This window comes from Trifolium pratense, linkage group LG2, assembly GCF_020283565.1.
Source record: "Trifolium pratense cultivar HEN17-A07 linkage group LG2, ARS_RC_1.1, whole genome shotgun sequence".
NCBI lineage: Eukaryota > Viridiplantae > Streptophyta > Magnoliopsida > Fabales > Fabaceae > Trifolium > Trifolium pratense.
In genome coordinates this window covers 33,083,510-33,104,778 of record NC_060060.1, presented here as the reverse complement: position 1 = coordinate 33,104,778, position 21,269 = coordinate 33,083,510, and the positions used below count along the sequence as shown (strand labels likewise).

The 21,269-nt window shown below is 33.4% G+C and overlaps 2 protein-coding genes across 3 annotated transcripts; one reads left to right on the top strand and one right to left on the bottom strand.

The window, feature by feature from the left end:
- On the top strand, positions 1-3,872 carry LOC123910617 (dicarboxylate transporter 2.1, chloroplastic-like). Its single transcript, XM_045961776.1, has 4 exons — positions 1-1,028; positions 1,668-1,981; positions 2,786-3,234; positions 3,620-3,872. Exons 1-4 carry the CDS (start codon positions 219-221, stop codon positions 3,733-3,735), a joined length of 1,689 nt encoding a protein of 562 aa, XP_045817732.1. The 5' UTR covers positions 1-218; the 3' UTR covers positions 3,736-3,872.
- Positions 3,873-7,447: 3,575 nt separating this feature from the next.
- LOC123910615 (probable DNA helicase MCM9) lies at positions 7,448-20,357 on the bottom strand. Of its 2 annotated transcripts, none has more exons than XM_045961775.1 (20): positions 20,136-20,337; positions 19,930-20,032; positions 18,988-19,093; positions 18,760-18,898; positions 17,854-17,920; positions 17,295-17,469; positions 15,470-15,569; positions 13,838-13,935; positions 13,526-13,591; positions 12,446-12,538; positions 11,713-11,829; positions 11,099-11,171; positions 10,426-10,492; positions 10,215-10,296; positions 9,709-9,830; positions 9,561-9,628; positions 8,763-8,872; positions 8,632-8,679; positions 8,394-8,546; positions 7,448-7,878 (listed from the first exon to the last, which is right to left on the bottom strand). In XM_045961775.1, exons 1-20 carry the CDS (start codon positions 20,276-20,278, stop codon positions 7,802-7,804), a joined length of 2,007 nt encoding a protein of 668 aa, XP_045817731.1. In that variant the 5' UTR covers positions 20,279-20,337; the 3' UTR covers positions 7,448-7,801. The 2 variants fall into 2 exon arrangements, 1 of the variants encoding a protein (XP_045817731.1); XR_006810246.1 differs by having other exon boundaries at positions 7,799-7,878; positions 7,965-8,546; positions 20,136-20,357.
- Positions 20,358-21,269: the final 912 nt, after the last annotated feature.

The following is a 21,269-nucleotide window of genomic DNA, read 5'->3' as shown; positions in this document are numbered from 1 at the left end:
GAATAGAACTCTTTCTTCTCAGTATCTATGGTTGGTTATGAAAAATACAAATAAGATGAGGTTAACAAATCTCCTCAAATTTTCCTTCTTTTCTTTCTCACATAAAAAAACACACATAAAACATTGGTCACTCCGAACAACAAACATAAGTGAGTGACAAGTAACAAACCTCAAACTAATCAAAGCCTCACACTCTCATTTGTTGTTGTTCCATTCCAATGGAGAGCTTTGCACTTCACTCACTCTCTTCAACCTCATTCTTACTCCATCATCATCATCGACCCATTTTCAGATCTCAAATTTCTCTTCCATTGAATCCATCTTCACGTTCAAACCCATCAATTAAATCATCATCAATCTCACAATCTTTCTCTTTTCCCTCCAAAGTTTCAATCTTTAACCCTTCTTTCTCAAAACCCAATTTCCCAATTCATGCTAATTCAACTCCACCACCATCAAAATTAGAACCCCAACAACCCAATATTCTTCAAGGTGCAAAGCCAATTCCTTTTGTTATTTCAATAGCCATAGGTCTCATTGTTCGTTTCTTTGTTCCTAAACCAATTGATGTTACTCCTCAAGCATGGCAATTGCTTTCAATTTTCCTTTCAACAATTGCAGGCCTTGTTCTAAGCCCTTTGCCTGTTGGTGCTTGGGCTTTTCTGGGCCTAACAACATCTGTGGTCACAAAAACTTTAACCTTTACTGATGCATTTAGTGCTTTTACAAATGAAGTAATTTGGTTGATTGTTATATCGTTTTTCTTTGCGCGCGGTTTTGTTAAAACCGGTTTAGGTGATAGAATTGCTACTTATTTTGTGAAATGGTTGGGAAAGAGTACTTTGGGACTTGCTTATGGTTTGACATTTAGTGAGGTTCTTATTGCACCTGCTATGCCTAGTACTACTGCAAGAGCTGGTGGTGTTTTCTTGCCAATTATTAAGTCACTTGCACTCTCTGCTGGTAGTGAACCTAATAGTCCTACCTCTAAGAGGTTGGGGACTTTTCTTATTCAGAACCAATTTCAGGTTTGGTTTTACTCTATTTTTAGATTCATATTGTACTACAATTATTAGGTGAAATTGTGTTTATGTAGGCCTAGCTAACATATGTTTAAATGACATACACCATGCAACACTGACACATTCATAGACACCGGACACTGACAAGTAGACACATTCATAGACACCGGACACTGATTTGAATCTTGTGTTTTGTTAATTTTGATCTATGTTGCTGAAAAGTATGTTGGTTTTTTATCGGAAGTTCTATGATAAAAAAAATTTAGATGATTTGATGCTTACATTAAAGTGAGAAAAATCATTTTGCTGTCTTAGATTTGGCCAAATAATCACTTAGGATAGATTTCATGACATCTGTTTTTTCATATTTCGCCTTTTTGTGAAACATGTTGAGATGATATTGCCATCTTGATGTATGCTTAAGCCTTGCAAAATTGTATTTCATCCTTGAATGTGTTTTGATTTTCTGAGACATGATGGCTCTATCACCATGTATGGCTATTATAATTATGTGGTCTCAGCAACGATCATCATATACTATATGATTTCACTGAACTCTCATTCTACTTGCTGTGTTTCTTATTTTCAAATTGCTATCATGTGTCAATGAAATAACTTTTGCGTTGCTTCCGTGACATGTGACAGTCTGCCGGTAACTCAAGTGCTCTTTTCCTAACCGCTGCTGCTCAAAATCTGCTCTGTATTAAATTAGCACAGGAGCTTGGGGTGGTAATTTCAAACCCTTGGGTTACATGGTTTAAGGCAGCTAGTGTACCTGCATTTGTTTGTCTTCTCGCTACACCGTTGATTTTATACAAGATCTGTCCCCCTGAAATTAAAGACACACCAGAGGCACCTGCCTTGGCTGCAAAGAAACTGGAAAGTATGGGCCCTGTCACTCAAAATGAATGGGTTATGGTTTCTACAATGCTTCTTGCAGTCTCTTTGTGGATCTTTGGGTATGTCATATGCCTTCTACCGTATTAGTCTATTGATATTTTTTGTTGAGTAAAAGGTCTCACGGTGATGCTGAAAATATTGAACTTTTGAAGGAAGAGTGTTTCTTCAAGTAACACTTTCTAGTTTCTATCAATGTTTTAGCCTCCTGGTTTATGCTCTTTTTCTCATATGCATATTAACTTTTGATTACAGGAAATGAATGCTCTTTCATGAATTCTAATAGAATTATGGTGTCATTTAATCCATGTAGGCATGTAGCCAACCCCACGTAGGGCTTTGTTTGGATGGATTTATTTGAGATTATATACTGACATTTGCATTTGTGAGACTCTTTGGGAGAGAGCTTATGGAAACATCTTATGACATGTCCATAAGGTGTTTTCAGCTTTTATCCATAGCTAACTCTCTAGGATAGCTTATGAAAACAACTTATAGTTTATGTGAAAATAATCCAACTTTATTCTAAAATTTTGTTATAGAAATAGCTTATATAGTTATATATAAGCACTTATATGATAAGTTCTTAATTAATCTGTTTATCCAAGTGGTAAAAGACATCAACCGCTGTTTTGTATATTAATAACTTATGATTATAATGTGAAATCGTCATATCATTTGCAAATAGTACTAGTTCGTTGTATTTTATGCCTTCCCAAACTATACTTATGTAAGTCATTATGCCTTCTTTTGACGATGATCCTGTAAGAGTCCACTTGTTACATCTGTAGATTGTTGTTTCTCTAACAATGCAATTTCTCCTAGTTGAATTCAATACTATCATCAGTATTTATTTGCTCTTGCAGAGAGACTCTTGGCATAGCAAGTGCTGTAGCTGCAATGATTGGTTTATCAATACTCCTTGTATTAGGAGTCCTTAACTGGGAAGACTGCTTGAATGAAAAATCGGCGTGGGATACCTTGGCCTGGTTTGCCATTCTAGTAGGTATGGCAAGTCAGTTGACAAACCTCGGCATTGTGACCTGGATGTCTGACTGTGTGGCCAACAACCTTCGGTCGTTCTCCTTGAGCTGGCCAGCTTCCCTGGCTGTTCTTCAGGCTGCTTATTTCTTCATCCACTACCTTTTTGCAAGCCAGACAGGGCATGTTGGGGCTTTATACTCCGCATTTCTTGCCATGCATAGAGCAGCCGGTGTTCCTGGTGCTCTCGCAGCGCTTGCTTTAGGATATAATACAAATCTTTTCGGTGCAATTACACATTATAGCAGTGGTCAAGCTGCTGTATACTATGGAGGTTTGTCCCTATCTATAACGCCACACAATTTTTGTTTTTCTTTCCTGCTATTTAACTATTTAGCTCACATTTGTTCAGTAACTTTGTTTCAATTCCCTACATTTAGATTGCATATTTTTTATCCTTCCCTACACTTCATTTCTGTTTGTTCAATGGCATAACCGGTGGAAATGAAATTAGTTTTGATTTCAAAAACCTTCCAAGATAAATGATTTTATTCTTATAAAGGTGATTTCTAGTAGAAATTAGTGACCAAAAGTCCAAAAAGCTATATTTGTTAAGGCAGACTTATCTTTATGTGTCACCCTTTATACCTTTTGAATTTGATTTCATGATATGTTGATGTATGGTAGCTGATGTGATTTCAATTCTTCATTTTGAACAGCTGGCTATGTAGACCTTCCCGATATATTCAAAACGGGGTTCATTATGGCATTTATTAATGCTATCATCTGGGGAGGTGTTGGCTCTGTCTGGTGGAAATTTTTGGGCTTGTATTGATACTTTCCATTTCCTTGTAAGTAAATAGCAGTTCTATAAGCTTCTTTATTACCGGCCGAAAGATAAGGTTCCTCTCATTTGAGGACGGACAGTTGAGTTCATCATTTTAACATGAAGGTTTTTCTGCTTTTGGCTCACTTATTTGTTAGTTTAAATAATTTTAGTTAACCTTGCCTTACTTTATATACATTCACTGATATACTTACATTGATTTCAATGTGGGAGCATAATGGCAAGTGCTAAAGTACAATAATTTATACCTGGTTTCACCATGTCCGGGGAGCATAGGTCGTTTTTAATTGAGATGTTTCACATGCATTTTGCTATTCTTGATGTGTGACCTTCCCCTTCACATTTCCGCACCTTTTTTTTTACTCTAAAGTTTCCTCTCATTGTAGAGACTTGAATTTGCTTCTCTTGATTAATTATAAATGATATCTTACAATGGTTTTTTCTCAAAATTTATAGTCACCCGAGCTTAGTGTTAACTTGTGATAACAATTAATGTCTATAAACAAAATAGAGTAAGTAGATTTAACTGAATAAAAATGGATCCATTTCAAAGCATTCCCTGAGAATGCCTAGCTCCCTTTTAAACAACCAACATAAATGTGGCCAACATTTAGTTTCATGTCCCCGCTTTGACCTCGTCGGCTGTAATAACATGAGGTTTTAGTTTATTACCTTCACCGTTGCAGAACGGTATCCTTTTTTTTTGTTGAAGAAGCTAAATTAGCTCACCCAAATTGGCGCATAGAGAATCCAATCTCAGACCTCAAGAGGAGCACACTCTCAGGTCCCAAGCCAATACCAGTGCACCAACCCAAGTGAGTTTTGCAGAATGGTATCCTAGGTTGGAATATAAAGACTTGATACCTGCATCATACATTTGATACTAAGTTTCCTATTAAGTGTCCGTGTAGGTGTGTGTCTTCGAACTAAGATTGCCCGTGGTTGCAAATTCAGTCGGTAAATCAGAAATGTTGGATGAAAACGGACGGCTTATATTTAAATCTCTTGTTTGAATCCAATTTATGCAGTTGAAATATGAGTTGTTCGAAGTTCTTCCAATATTCTTGATTTTTTGACTTGAGTGATTGTGTAAATCTGTGGCTGAAGAGAAACTACGGTGTCTCCTTAGAATTAAAACCATGCCAACTCACGTTGCAACTAGGCCACACTATTTTTTAAGTTAATATGAATAATATTTTTATTATTATTATTATTATTATTATTATTATTATTATTATTATTATTATTATTATTTATATATTAAAATTTGTACTTTGAATAAATTATAAATTTATTAACTTTTTCAATAGTTTAAGTTTATTAATCTACATTAGTTTTTTTACATATATAAATGTATTATCATAAACTAGAATTGAAATATGATGACATATATAGTCAAAATCTCTAAAATATCATGTTAAATATCAAAAGGACATCAGTTTATTAGTTCATAAGTATATTTAAAAATGAATATAATTATTTATTTAAATATGTTCATGAGAAATAGACTTTTAAACAGGCTAACATGCCACAATATGCTTTCAAAAGGTCAGACTCAGGCCTAAAAATAAGCCTATGATAGACCATAGGTCAAACTCAAGTCTTCAATTTTTTTACAGGCCAGGCTAAAGTTTGGCAAAACCTAGTTCGGCCTAGCCTATTCCTACCTCTATATACAAATAAATAAAATCAAATAATATAACTAAATTATTTGTCTTTTTTTTTTATAAGAAAATTATTTCTCTTTTAAATTGTTCATTTGTGTGCGCTCAACTATTTTTATGGGGTATGTTAAACAATCTACCTAAAAATGAAAATTAAAAAGAAAATTAATGTTTAAAAAAAATAACATTTTATATTTTAAGATAATAAATGTACAAATTCCAAAAAAAGTATCCTTAATAACATGCTTAATTACACTGATTTAGCATATTCCTATTTTTATTTAGCATCATGCCAAAAAAAGATTTGCCCAAAACAATGTGTATACAAATTTACAGTCATGATTAAGTTCTCTTCTCTCACCTATAACTTTTTTTATGAAAATTTTGATTTTTTTTTTTAATCTTTTTTAATCGCTTAAATTCTGAAACTTTAATGATCAATGATGAATTCTAGGTGTTACCCTTTTGTTTGATTTCACACAATTCATGTGATTGTTAATTATTTTTTTGTCATTAGGAATTTTTTGTATTAACTCTCTGGTTCAAGATCAGTAATCTAGGGACCACTTATTAGTAATGTATGATACCTAAAGTGATATCACTATTGAAGATGCTATTTTTTTTTTATGTTTTTTGAACTAATCAGAGTAATTAATTGTTGGTGTCAGTATTTTTCACCTTTATCAGAGTAATTAATGTACTTTTTTTTTTACACTTTTTTTTTTTACTAATTTTTTGACACTTAAAACCTTGAACTTTTACCGGCTCAAATTAGTGTTAATATTTGTTACTTATTTTCTAACAAAAAAACATTTTGCATGACTTAATGTTATTTTTTTTGGTGTGTATATGATTTATACCCTCATATGCTACAACAATGCTTACTATGCAAAAGTTGGAGGAATCACCAAAATAGAAATGAATTTTCTTGAATTAGATTTTCTATTTGGTTTGGGTTTCAATTTAAATGTAACACCAGTCACATTCCAAGCCTGTTGTGTTCATCTCCAAAGAGAAATGCTACAATTGCAACCATTGAATTTTGTTGATTCTACAATAAGTTTAGCAAAATCACTAAAGGCACATTTATGCTTCAATGAAGATGAATCTTCCCATCAAAACCAACAACAGCTAGCTGTTTTGATACTCTTTTTTCTCCTATCTCTTTGCCTTATTTTTTTATTTTTATCTTCTTATTTATTTTTTTTTGCTAGTGTCAAGTTTCAATTGAACTTTTGTTTATAGAGATTATTTATAGAGATTATTTTTGTTTAAATTGTTGATGTATTTTTTTTTTTTTTTGCTATCATGTTTTAAGTACTAAATTATTCTCTCAATTGAACTTTTTTCATATGCATGAGTCCGAAATTGAACTTTTGACCACCTATTTAAGGGACCAAACACTCTTACCATTTAGAAAAAATGAATGTACCAAAGTTCGAACATTAGTCTATACATATTACGTCCAATATTCCTATCAACTAAACTATATTCACATTATAGTATACTAAGTATATATAGTATTAGAGTTGGAGTGAAATATATGTATATGTATGTAAGAGATAGAGGGGAGGGGGCCTTGACCACTGCAAGATCCGCCCCTACCAATATATGATCTCCTTGATTAAATCACGAGAGTTGGCAAAAAAAAAAACTCTACCAATTGATTCAATTGTAGAAACATTTTGTACATAAAATCTTGTATTGTATATAAGCACTTGATTAAATTGTAACTATAAAAGAATGTAGATAGTATCTTAAAAAAAAATTTCTTCGTGAAAGTCAATATCCACTTATATTAACTTACTCCATTTTTTTTGACAAATTTTATGTAATTTAAAGATTATTTAGTCATGTAAATTCAGGTTGATTGATGTAGCCTTTAGGAACATTTATATGCAGGGTGAGGTTCAAACTCTAGATTCTCAATTTCTTCGCAATTAATATGTGAGTCTAACCACTAAGCTATTTGACAATTTTTTTATCATGTTTATATACATTAAGGACTAAATTGAAAGAAAAAAAAAGTAATACTTAAGGTACTAAATTGATGATTATTTATTGAAATGAGAATATGATAACACTCGCTCAGATGGTAGGACATTGTATTATATATGGAGGGGGCGGAGTTCGAACCCAGGTCATCCCACTTATCCACCTTATGGGTGGAATTTTTTATTTTTGGTGATATGAGTGAAATTTCTAGTCAATAGGAATACAATAACACAATGAAAAGACTTGGTAAAAAAAAGAAAACAAAATGAAAAGACTTAACCATCTAAACAATAAATCGATAATAAAATAAATTCATTTAAATAAAAAAAAAAACCTTCAAAATGCGCACGAGTATTACACAAAATTATCAACATGATCTTCAACTTTCTTTGCCTTCAATCTTCCATATTCATATCAGAAAAGTTGTCATTGCATCCCAATTTTTCTAGGATCAACCTTTCTTGCTTTGCATCTGTTGTATTGTGTAGTAAAGAAGTACTTATCAAATCAAAATGCTGTTGTAAGTAAAAAATGGTTTAATAGTTAGGGGTAGGATACCTTGAAAAACTATGAGACAAACTATTAAGAGAGATTAGTGAAATATGGTCCATCTTTAAACTTATACATGACAAGATTTTATAATGCCAATTGCTTTGTGTAACCAGTCCTACCTAGAGGGAGGAGAAAGCTTGGTCATTGTGAAAAGATGACATCAGAATTTTACATGTAAACTAAATTAGTTAAAGACATGAAAGAAGTCCTCAAGACCACTATTAATCCATATTGCTTTATTATGTTTGAGGAAAAAAACATGAAAATTAGAAGTTACAACTATATGCAGTTTCATTAAAATTTCAGTTTGTTAATAGAGCTCAATGGTATAATTGATCTATGTACTACACCTGCTTTAAAAAGATATTGGTCGTTTATTGAAGCAAAACAATTATGCAAAGCTACATTTTATGCAAAGAAAGACAGCAAGGATACATTCCTGATCAGGGTTGTCGGTGAAATTGGAATGCAGAGCATTCCCAATGCAATCCACAATAGCTGAGGTAGTCATGGAGGATTCTATGCATAAAATAGCTGTGACAGCATCTAGACGAGTCACCTCATTTCTGAACATCAGCCTTGCATGAGCTGTGTTAAGGAGTAATAGCACATAAGAGGCTAGGGAAGTTGACCAGGGAGTTGGACAGAGGAGTTTCAGTGGCACTATACGTACCTTGAGCTAGGCGAATCAAACTTTCAAGCATGCGGACAGTTGTCCTAGCTACATTGCAAATTTGTAACTAAATAAAATGACATGAATAAGAACTAGACTCACTTAAGAAAAGGAAATTTTTTAGATCAAACCTGCATTATCAGTTGCAGATTTCCTTTGAAGTTGATAATAGCTGGATATAACTGTTTCGGCCTCTCTCGTAAGGACTGGTCTGAATTTTTCTTTCAAATAGTGTATATACCTGCAGGGTTCTTTGCACTATTATAACTAATCATGAATATCTTACAAAGCCATTACTATTAAAATCAAGAAATTTGGATAAGTTCAGATCAATCAAATTATAAAGCGTTGTATTACACCAAATGTACTCGATAGACATTTAATTTTGGCCACTATATTTTTGTTACTTGCCCATACTCCATAATGGTTTATCGTGTTTCATCTAACTTTTTAAAATTATTAGGAGTCTGCATACCAAAAGGAGAAAAGAATCAGCTATGCAGAGGGAGTTAGATTAGAGTGTATCAACCATCAATAAATCTCAGTATCCACCATCAATAAAAAAAAAATAAAAAAAAAAAACCATCAATGAATCTAAGTATCCACCATATGATGTTCAAAGTAGGGGGAAAAGGTTCAGGAAGCTACAAGTTATCTAAAATTATGAGAAGATTCAAAAAGCCAACTTAATCATGAGCAATGGGTCACAAACTCAAATAAGAGAATATAAATCTAAATTCTAGATCCCTAATTTGTTGACAGAGCTTAACCATGATACTAAATTGAAAGATATCTCTCATGCAGTGTAATACTAATGAAAGACAGGTTCAAACATTTTTTTAATTTTTAATTTTTATATAAAAAAAATGAAATAGATTTATATGCAAACAGTGTTAGTCAATAGCCATGACTATTAACCTCTACTTTACCTCTTGAGTGTAGAAAGAGGCCAGATATTTGCAAGATCTTCATCATTGGATGTTCTATCCGGTTCTGCCTGGATATTAGTTTCCATACTAGTATTATAATCTTAATTAATCATAGGAAGTTGTATGCATTGTAAAGGGATCCAGTTACCTCAGAAAGAATATGAGATGAAACTACTGCATCCCATTCAGGATTCTTTGTATCCAAGAGCACCAGGACTATATCAAATCTGCTTAACAAAGGACCAGAGAGGGTTGTATTGACAGACAGAGCTACCTCGTGTTAAGTCAGACAAGTAATGAATTGAAGCAAGCAACAGCAAAACTACTTCAGACATTTAGAAGCAACCAGCATTGTATGTAATTTATATAGTGAGGGTTTGGATATTCCTAACCAAAAGGTAAGAAGAAAGAATTTGATGCACCTCAAAGTGCATCAAGAATAATAGGAAATGTAAAACTACTTCAGACATTTAGAAGCAACCAGCATATTATGTAATTTATATAGTGAGGGTTTGGAAATTCCTAACCAAAAGGTAAGAAGAAAGAATTAGATGCACCTCAAAGTGGATCAAGAATAATCAAGAATAATAGGGAATGTAATTTGACATCATTTTTAATTAATATTAAACTAAAATATATTGACTAAAGTGATACGTTGATCAGGATCATAATGTCCCTTAGGATTTGTGGCGCCAAATACTGTTGTTTTGGTACTGAGGGTTGTTACAAGACCAGCCTGGTTAAAACAAGAGAGATAGTTAGTGGCTAAACTTTTTGACCACAAACCTGCCAACACAAGTTGACTTCTATTTTGAACAAAAATGAAGTTCAATCATATTTTGTATAATTGATTAAAATAGTGTACCTTGGCAACACTTATTGTCTGCTGCTCCATGGCTTCGTGTATTGTTGCTCTGTCATGTTCCCTCATACTGCCAAATGAACTCTTAGTTTCATACCCAATGCCAGCATGTTAAAGAATAATAGACAGTTCTGCCAGAATTTACATGAAGTCTCTACTTTCACAAGTCTAAGGAAATCAGCCTCACCAAAGTGTATGGAAGTTTCGAAGTTAAAAAGTAGAACTGATTAAATGGATTGAGGTCTTCCAAGTTCCAAATGGAAAAGAACTTGGTGCAATTCATATTTAAAGTTCAGTTTTAAAACGAAGAATGTTTTCCTATTACAGATGGTGAGCTTTATGGTCTCACTCATAAGCGATAAAGCGGAAAAATCTGATTGGCTAAGGCACTACTTCTGAAAAGAAATCATCTCTTTGCAAAAAAAACCAATCATCCAATCTTTAAAAATAATGAACAAAAACAAAAAGAAAATGTTTTATAATTCTTACCAACCCAATATTTTCTGTATGCAATATTCAATCTAAACCTACAACCATGAATATATTTTTTTTTTCTCTCTGTTTTGCTTTCTAGCTCCACAATTGGGGTATTACTTAGCCACATACAAGATTTTAATCAAGGACTAAACCTCACGAAAAAAAAAATCAAAACCAAAGCAATTATACCCGAGCTTACCTATCAAATTCATCTATGCAACACAATCCTCCATCTGCCAAGACAAGGGCGCCAGCTTCCAACATCCACTCACCTACAGATTCCATAAATTACAGTGGCACTTAGTATAAACAACTACGAGGTGCAGATCCATGCATGTAGAAATTTGTAATCAATAATTTTGGCGCAGTAGTTGGAGTTGCTTCTGTATGACCAGAATGTCACAAATTCAAAAACTAATTCAAAGGTAAGACTACCTATAAGAGATCCATTACGAATCAAACTCTTTCCTGGATACCTCCATTGAAGGAGCATTGTGGTACTAGGTTGTCCCTTTTACGTGATTAATTAGAAGTCCACTTGAAATGCTAGATTACGATTTTAACAATCATCTTGCTACCAATTAGAAAATGGTGAAAGGAAAGCTCATGACAACTGAATGCAAAAAACACTTTGTTTTGTTCATAAAACAACAGGAGGGGGAATCCCAACAGTGAACTAAAGAGCATTTCAATAAATTAGCTTTGGTTTTGATTTACATGTGAATCTTTGTTACAAATACAATAAATCAGTCTGCAAAGTTTTGAAGGAAAAAGAAACTGTTATGGTGTAAAATAAAGCTGTATCAAAATTACCCCCATCCTTCACGGCAGTAACAGTCAATCCTGCACTTGTGCTTCCCAACCCAGTTGTAATAACAGACCGGTTGCTCAATTTTGCAGCAAATTTCAGAAACTGAGATTTTCCAGTGCCTATAACAAAGAGCCATAGACAATAAGTGAGTGAAATTTAACAATTAACATTACATGTTTAACTTTGTTTTGTCCCCCTTAATTTGATGGTAAGAACTGACAGGAAAGTCAACATACAATTGAAATGCACCTTACGAAAACTTCATTTCATAGATACAGCAGACACAAACTCAAGTCATAAGGTCAACTCAAGCATCAGCCAATTATTGTGGCAGTTTAATAGCATACAGAAACATACTAGCATAAATCCTAACATCGAAACATGTTGGTGCCACCATTTTACCATGAAAGGAGCTTGCAGAGCAACAGAAAATATTTTTGTTAAATTAAAAATACTAAATCAGTGGCAATATAACTGAAGTATGACAGAATTAACTTAACAATTAGGTGGCATCGATGATGTTACATTCATAACATTTTTGCAACATGACATCACCAGAATGGTAGAAGTCACCTCTTTTTTTGTTTATTTTATGTCACTTTCAGGGGTGCACAGGAGGAAGTGTAGTATTCATCAAGCATCAAATGAAAATCCAGGTTTTAAACTTTTAAGAAGTAATAATAGTAGTATTGATGGCAGTGTAAGTATAAATAGTAACAACAATTGATTGCATACCAGGATCACCGACCAAGAGTAAGTGGGACTCCCCCCTTACCCTTGTTCCAGAAGCATCGACATGTTGTACACCTCCGATTAGTGTTAATGCAACTGATCAGAAAAACATACGACGTAAATGTTTACATAGAGATATGATATTATTTATGAAAAAGGGAAATTTCTGTTAAAGAAGCTATACTAATTTATGAAAGGAAATGAATAATTCTCAGTTGAGAAGAACAAATCCACCCATATTTTACAGGTACAATTCCTATCCCATAGATGGAGACTGATTTCTTCTATAAACTGAAGAGTGACTACAGAGAGTGGAAACTCCTAGCCCGAGGCACAAGCCGAAACAGAAAAGATGACACTCAATATGATCTAGCCCCACTGCATCCGTACTCCAAAAAAATATTTTGTTTTGTTTAAGAAAATGTTTTCAATTTTTTTGTACAGATAACAGTGAAACAACTCTTTCTTTGCTTTGATAAGAAAAAATCAAAACTTTGCTTTCCGTGCAAAACTTTAAAACGAAAAACAAAGTGAAAGCAATGCAGCATTTTTATAAGTAAAACTGAAAAAATGAAAGTAGAAAATGGGTTTTTGTCTTTGAAACCAAAAATGCCCTCAAACACCCTTTTCTTTTCTCTCTCCAGTAACTAACTCCCACAAATTGACCAATTTCCCTCTTCAACTAGTTCCTTCCACTCTAACACCTTTCCTATTTCCTACTTTAGATCTGCGTGTGAAAAATTTGGGCTTGGGTTTGGATTCATCCAACCCAACAATATTCTAATATTAGTCATTTCATGTCATAGACAACTTCTAATCTATATAAATGAGTGTTTTCATTTCACACTTATTTTCACAACTTTTCCCAATCTAAGTCATATTAAGCTCATGTATTTTTTCTACAATATTTAAAACGTTCCTCTTTTGAATAATTTTTTAGGGCAATACGAAGATTCCATATGTCCATAAATACAAGTAGAAATATGTAAAAAGAAATCCTTGAGAGAAACATTTAAGAGTGTGCATCCAAATAGAAAGTATCAAATGTCAAAGTGCAATAAACTTCAAGTTGAATGTGTTTACCTGCCAGCTTGACCGTGAAAAGACCAAATATTTGTGGGCAGATTCCTCGTAGAATAGCATTCCTTCCTGTGTAAAAAGAGGTTTTGAAGTTTTCATCAAACATAACATAATTTCATATTATAAACCATCCAGATACCTTCAACAGTTGTTAACCAAATTTGAAACCAAATTTGACCATCAATGGGTGTGAACAGAGTATGATCAAACATTTTAGATGGATTAAAATAATAAATATTGAGGCAGTCACTAAAGGCTCAAAAATATGAATTTGAATGATACAAGGATACCATAGATGTGTTATGGGAATACCACCTTTTAAAGGTGTGTCTTTGAAGTGATCCCAAAACTGCTTGAATTTCATAACGATGGCATCAGAAATATCAATTTCTGACTTCAATTCATTGATTCTCCTGAAATCAATAAGAAAAATAACGAACTGTATCAGTTTTTCTTTGCTTTCCTTCCGTTAAATTATGGTAAATAACTATTCCCTCTGTCCCATTATGAGTGTCACATTTTGTTATTTCACATAAATTAACGAGAAGCCATAAATAAATAAAAATAATTTCACCAAATTAACAGTAATATGGGTGTATTCACCATAATCATAAATGCAAAGCAGAAAATATTGACTCAAGAGTGATGAACATGGTATTAATTAGAGGGTACAGATGGAAAAATAATAATTAATAATACATAGAAAATTGAAAAACGACACTCATTTTGGAAATGTCACTCATAATAGGGCAGACAGGATTATAATTTAAAGGGCAAGTTCCTGAAAGCGCTCAATTAGTTTGTGCTTCATCTAAAAATATAAAAACACATGACATGTAATACATACTTACTCTCTGATAAATTACACATTGCAAAGGTTTACACTGGGAGAATAATGGGGAAGAGTTAAAAATAGGTGTAGGCAAGCAATGAGAAAATAATGAAAGGAATGTTCACAAACGGGCAAGGCGAAAGCAGGGATTTCGTTGAGGAGAGTTATAAGGAAAGTTAGAGAGTAGTGAAGCAGGAATGAATTGAATGAATAGTATGTTTCAAGTGCTGCATATCCAAATATATAGAAATATGAAAACCAATTGTATGAAATAATATAACATATTCTTAATTGTTTTAAGATACATCCTAAATATAATGGGATAGTTTTCATATATTGCAAGAGATTGTCTAGAGCAATAATATGCTGACTACATGCTACAAAATTGTATGTTTGATGTCTCTTTTTCCAGTTGTCTCTTATTTTGAAGAATATTTCACAGTAGTTCTAATGAATAACTTGGGATTTCATATTTAGGCTGTGAAGAATTTAAGATTAGACACCAAATAAATCAGAAATCATATTTAGGAAAAGAAGAACATCAAGCTAACGAGGAACTTGTGTTCTCCAGTTACGAACTTAATCTAGCAAAAATAAGGTCAATGGTTAAAGCAGCAAAATTGAGCTAAGAGGATCATAATTTTTTTCATGGTCGGTTGGCAATTATGAGAGGCTGGACTAGCTTGTTTCACCATGTAACTTTGTAGTATAGGATTTAAATTTCATGACATCACTGTATACAGACAATGATGAAAAGCCATTAGCAGAAAAGGTTGACATTTAAACCTTAGGCATCATTGCTTGGTCTATAAACTATGCGGAGTTGGGAACAATTAAGAACATGCATAAATAGATATATTTTTCGCATGACAGACTCTTCCATAAAAAGCACCAAAATTTATAACATCAGGAAGCTTTATTTTCTTTATATTTACTTTGAAGGCGAAAACAGTGCGAACTTTGTTTCGCCTTACACTGCTGGTTATTAATAGGAGAATAATATTGAACATGCATAAACAAATATATATTTCCGCTTGGCAAACTTTTCCATAAAGAGTATCAAAATGTCATATGTCAGGAAGCTTTAAAGGAAAACAAAAAGAAAACTTTTTCACCTTACATTGTTGGCTATTAATACCGGATCAAGGTCACAGCGCACATCCTTCAACTCTGGAGACCATCTTGCCGTTAAGAGACCAGTAACAATCACATCATCTGCAAGTAAAAAACTAAATTCCTTCATAACCAACATCCAACAACAAATATTGCATTTATGAACTCACCACGCCCCTTACACCCTGGGGGGAAACACATGCTACAGTGAGACAAAAGATCGCAATCCTCAAGGTTGAGCTAACTTAAAAAATATGTTCTGAATTCATGTTGCATTCCGCAACTCACCTTACAATCTTTACTTGGTATACATTGCTCGATATGTTCATGTATAGATTTAAAAATTTCATCAACACACATTTCTTAATTTAATTATTTTGGAATTAACAAAAATAATGTCTATACTCTATAATAGGACTGATTAGTTATTGTTTCCTTAGATATCCATCATTAACAAAAGGATATACCATTACCACTTATAATATTGATTCAGAATAACAACTCTCTCAATACTTCCTTTTTTTGTATTTCGCTAACTGCCCAAAATCATTTATCAATAATACTGTTTTGCAGCACTCTGGCTTTAGCTCGTGATAGATCACCAAATTTTCAGGGAACTACTACTAAAAAAATTACATTATCTACCAGAAACTGAAAATTATATATCCAAACAAAAAGACCCGACACTCTTGAATCAAATAAATAAGAGCACTAACATTACACTCTCTAATACACTCTTCTCAACACACCCTCTTCTATAACCATTGGTCGAAATTTAAATGGGTCCCATTATTTTGGAAATGGATCCTAGTAAACTATGTCGGTCCCCACATAACTTTGATGTGACCCGTATTAATGTCAACCAATAGAAGAGTGTGTGCTAGAAAGAATGTTATTAGAGAACATGTTGCTAGCATTTCTCGAAAAGTAAATAAATAAGTAACAAGCTTTCTTGTTTATTTTAGAAGCTATTGTAACCAGGGAAGCAAACATGACACAGGGAGAAAAGGAAGTAGACATGAAAATGAACGTAGTTTGACCAGCATTGTATCCACATGACATCATGATCAATGAAGATTATGAGTGGCCACTTTACTTTCAAGTCCTACTTCCGATGCACCCTAAGACTAAGAATCACTGTTGCTGAGATTTACTAAACTATACAGCCTAACTTGTAGCATGTGATTGTGATCTCACTATATGTAGATTGGTACTGGAATAAGACCAGAGATTGATGAAAAATAAGGTATAAAATGGCAGTTAGAATATAAGATTAGCCTCTTATCTTAGAATATCTCTAACCAAACTGCTTAGTTATTATCACGATTTGTATCCTGATTTCCTATTTATTTACAATTAAAAAGTCTTGCATCCCTATAAATAGCGCTAGTGTTTAGTTTTTTTATATCAAGCTCTAATTATTTCTCTCCTCCTTTAAAACTCATAAATTCATGGAATCAGAGTGTCTATGGAAACAGTTGATACTGACTTTTTTTACTGGGCTAGATATTGACTTAGTTACTGTCGAATTGAGAAGCAGTTTAGGCCGGAGATGGAGAAGACGTGACAATTTTCTTAGTTTGCTTAAAAACACTCCTAAATGCTTTGGAAATGTTACCCTCTTGTCTCTTAAAGTCCAATTTAAGAGATCCAAAAGTTTACCTTAAATTCTACCTTGAAACTATTTCCATTTGTTATCGATTATACACACATGCATTCAAACATGAAACAAATATACCTGTGGATGAACTAAAAATTTCAGCCCAGTATGGCGTGGACAAGTTAGATAGCAGTGAGGAGTAAGATGAGAATTTGAGGGAAAAATACCTCCAGCTTTAACAACATCAACAAGGTCATCCTTCAAGATGACAAGAATTGAACGAGGAATCGCACCAACACCTAGCACCTGTGTGCTCTCTTGGACTTTTATCTCCTGATAATCATGGCACACTATAGTATTCTCTACATACTGGAATTTTGTACCCCCACAGGGCTTCGGCTTCTACCATTAAGAATAACAATCAAACATAACCAAATGAATGAGGACTGTCTGCCAATTTAAGTATACTAATATAGTTAACCAGATTACATATAAATGAGAAGATAAATATTCAAAAGATAAAAGTCCAAAAATCAGATTTTAAGTTTCCCAAGCCAATTTGTGGATTAAATAAATTGACCTACATATTCCCCAACTAATAGCAAGAAAATAGTATGCAAGCAAATCCTTATGTGGCACTAAGCTAATAATGCATTTTAATATATGATGATTGCAAAGTGCAATCATGATTTTTTATTTTTTTTAGTGTAATGTAACAGGAACAAATGCTCAAGGAAACCTGAATTGAGAAAATACAGGACTTCAAACTCAAGACGCAAAAGATACCTGAATTGGACAAATTGAAGGTAATGATATGGAGTTTCGAGCTTCCACCTCGGGATGAACTGTGAAGCTGCACAAATAGTATGTTAACTGGTAATCTACAAATGTGTCATGGGCTACATGGGCAAAAACAGATAACTTTACAAAGTTGTGAATGTACATAAGTGAACCAGATTTGTATATACACACATAGAAATATGACTGTAAGCATTTAATTACAACCTGTACTGTAGAAACAAATAGTACAGGTTTATAAGTATACAACTAAGGAAGTTAATAGTACAGCTAATTATCACAATATTCAAGCACTTCCCACATGATTGTACATGCACTGTCCTAGTAGGAGTTTCCCATTTGATCCATTAGGATGTCGAACAACGTAAAATAAAAGTTGCAAAGCTAACAAGAGAAAGGACTGGAGTGATGACCAACCAAAAGGGCAAGTAGCTAGAATTTCCACCCAGCCCATATCATCACGGTTTTAAATAGAGATATTTGACTGCAATTGAGGCCGCAATGTCAATGTTTTTTAACTTCTATGAGACCGCAATCGCATTGACCATCTCTTTCCACAACACGAAGGATTGCAACTAAACCATAACCACGGCTACAATTTAAAATCTTGCTTGTGATAACATTTAATGAAAAAGACCAAGAACCAAGTTATTGTGAAAATTAACAAGTGTGCGTAAATGAATCAGAATTGTGTGTAGTATGTCCGTCACATTACATATATCGAGTTAAGTGTAACAGTTACTGATAGTACAACAAAAGATTTAAATATTCATTATTTGCAAAAGACCAGTAGTATCCTTACCTTAAACCCTCGCCAAGAGTGATTAATTAACAAACGATATACTTTCCGTATAAATAATAATGTGAGCAAAAGGGGAAGAGAACACAATGCACCTGTTTTTGCATTTGTGGCACATGTACTTCCTCTCTCCTTCATGCATCTTGATAGCTCCGGACCTGATTACTATCCCTTTGAGAGTGAGAAGAATCCCTCGGTGCTGCACCCGTACACGTCCTATGCTCGGAAAAGTCTCTAATAGAATAACATCATTATCAGTGAGAATTTGGCATGAGGGTCCTTAATGGGGAATTGCGACAAACAAGCGGTGAGCAGAAACAAACCAGGGCATTCAAGGGGAGAACCACTGATGTTAATCCGAACGTGAATGTACTTTTTCTCAACCACAGTATTCTTTTCATCACCAGCCATTTCTCCTAACACAATTCTCTACCATCAACCAAACCCCAACATAAGTCAATCTTCTACTCTTTTGTTCTAGTTCAATTTTGAATAAACCATCAATTAAGTCCTTAAACTATCACACTCTCTTCAATATTTAGTCCTTACACTATATAAATATATTAAGTAGTCCTAAAATATTTAAAATCTGCCAATTTAGTCCCTACTACTAAGATGTTTGGGACTAAATTCACAAATTTTCATATAGTTTTTATCCGTTAAAAAATAAGAGACTCGGCAGAACAACTTAAATTTTATTGTGTTTAATTTTAAAACTACTTCGAGACTAGACAAACTTGGGGGCAAGAAACCAGACAAAAATTGAAATTATTGTCTCTCAATAAACCATAAGACAAATTTTTGTCTCAAATACACGTCTAAAATACCAAAATAAGACAAAAAATTGTCGGATACCTTAAAAGTTTGTCGTGTTTTGTCCGGTATTTACCTTTTTTAAATCAAATGGACCTTTGGTGATTAAATTGACGGATTTCATATACTTCAAAGACTATTTATTACATTTATATAGTTTAAGAACTAAATCCGTGAAAGAATGAAAGTTTAAAAAGACTAAATTGATAGTTAATTTTTCAAGTTTTTTTCTTTTTTGGTTACCATGATATTGGTACGAAGTTTCCACCGCCGTAAGCGATGACTAATCTCCATCGGGGAACCTGTGGGGCACACAAGGTGGGTTCAAGAATCGAACCCTGACCACATGCTTAAGGGGACCAAGACCCTTACCACTTGGACCAATTCATTGTTGGACAAGTTTTTATTTTTAAACTAATAAAAGAAGAAGAAAAGAGGAAATGGAATGATACATGAGTCCTAAGAGCAGCTTCATCGAATAGTTGAAGATAGGTATTGGATTGGGAAAAGATGAGATGAGCAATGCGAGGATCATAATCCAACAATTCTGCGAAGCTATACACAGTAGATACAAAAAAAGAGAGTTAGGGTTAATAATAATATAGAAGTAGTAATAAAGGATATGAAAAGAAAAGAAAAAATGGAAGAGGTAGTTTACTCGATGTAGAGAGGAAAATGAAGATTGAAATCGGGAGAAGATGAAATGGAGCGGAGTTGATCGGAATGGTCGGATTCGGGGTGGAGGAGGTAAGTGGCCATCAGTTGCGTCCAGTATTCTGGATCATCGGCGGTGGCCATCATTCCAGCGAGGTTTGAGCGGGAAACAATGTCTGTTGCGCGGATTCTGTCTGTGTCAGTCAATTCTAGTCTAATGTGCTAGTACAAACTTTGTTTTAACCGTTGAATTACTACCTTAGTGGGAGTAAAGTAAAGCTATGTTTGGTAAAAACCATTGGATAGTCATAAAGCAATTTACAGAGGATTAGCTTATAGCGAATAACTAATTATAAGCTAGTTTTTAGCTTATAACAAATAAGGTAACTGATTGAATTTGTAGTATTTTAATAAAATTAGTAGTTGAACTAATTTATAAGTATAAAATGACATAAAAGATATATGTTTAATTAATTTTTTGAAATAAGATTATAGGATTAAAATTGGAAGAAAAGAACCGGTCATCAGTTGGTTCAGTAGTGATTGGCGCTGAACTTGGTAGGAAGGACCACGGTTCGATCTCCCACAACTGCGATCGAAAGGGGGCTGGAACCACTTAATATCAGAACTGACCCCGAACCAAATTAAACTGGTGGTGAAAACCAAAAAATGGAAGAAAAAATGATAAGCTATAAGCTCATAAGCTACTTGAAATAACGTTTGAAAAATAAACTATAAGCTGATAAAATACTAAACTATATGCTCTTTTTTAAAAATTGTTACCAAACAGAATTTTTAACTTATAAGCTAAAAGTTATACGCCAATTTATTTGTATTCCCAAGTGGGAAAACTAAATTACTTTTTGTTGGTCATAGTAATTGGTAGGATTTAAAAATTTGATCAATATTGTTTTAAAAAGTAAAAATAAATTTATACATCGTAAAATATTTTTCTTATTTGTACTTATTACACAAAACTAAGAAAAATATATGATTCAACCTTCACTTCTATGTAATGGCATAAACTTTTCCTCATAATGATTGATACTGTCCAAAATTATGAAGTTTTTCTTTCTCATCGCACATACCCTTGTATGAAGAAGTGCTCAAAATATTTGAAATATATACCTCAATCTCA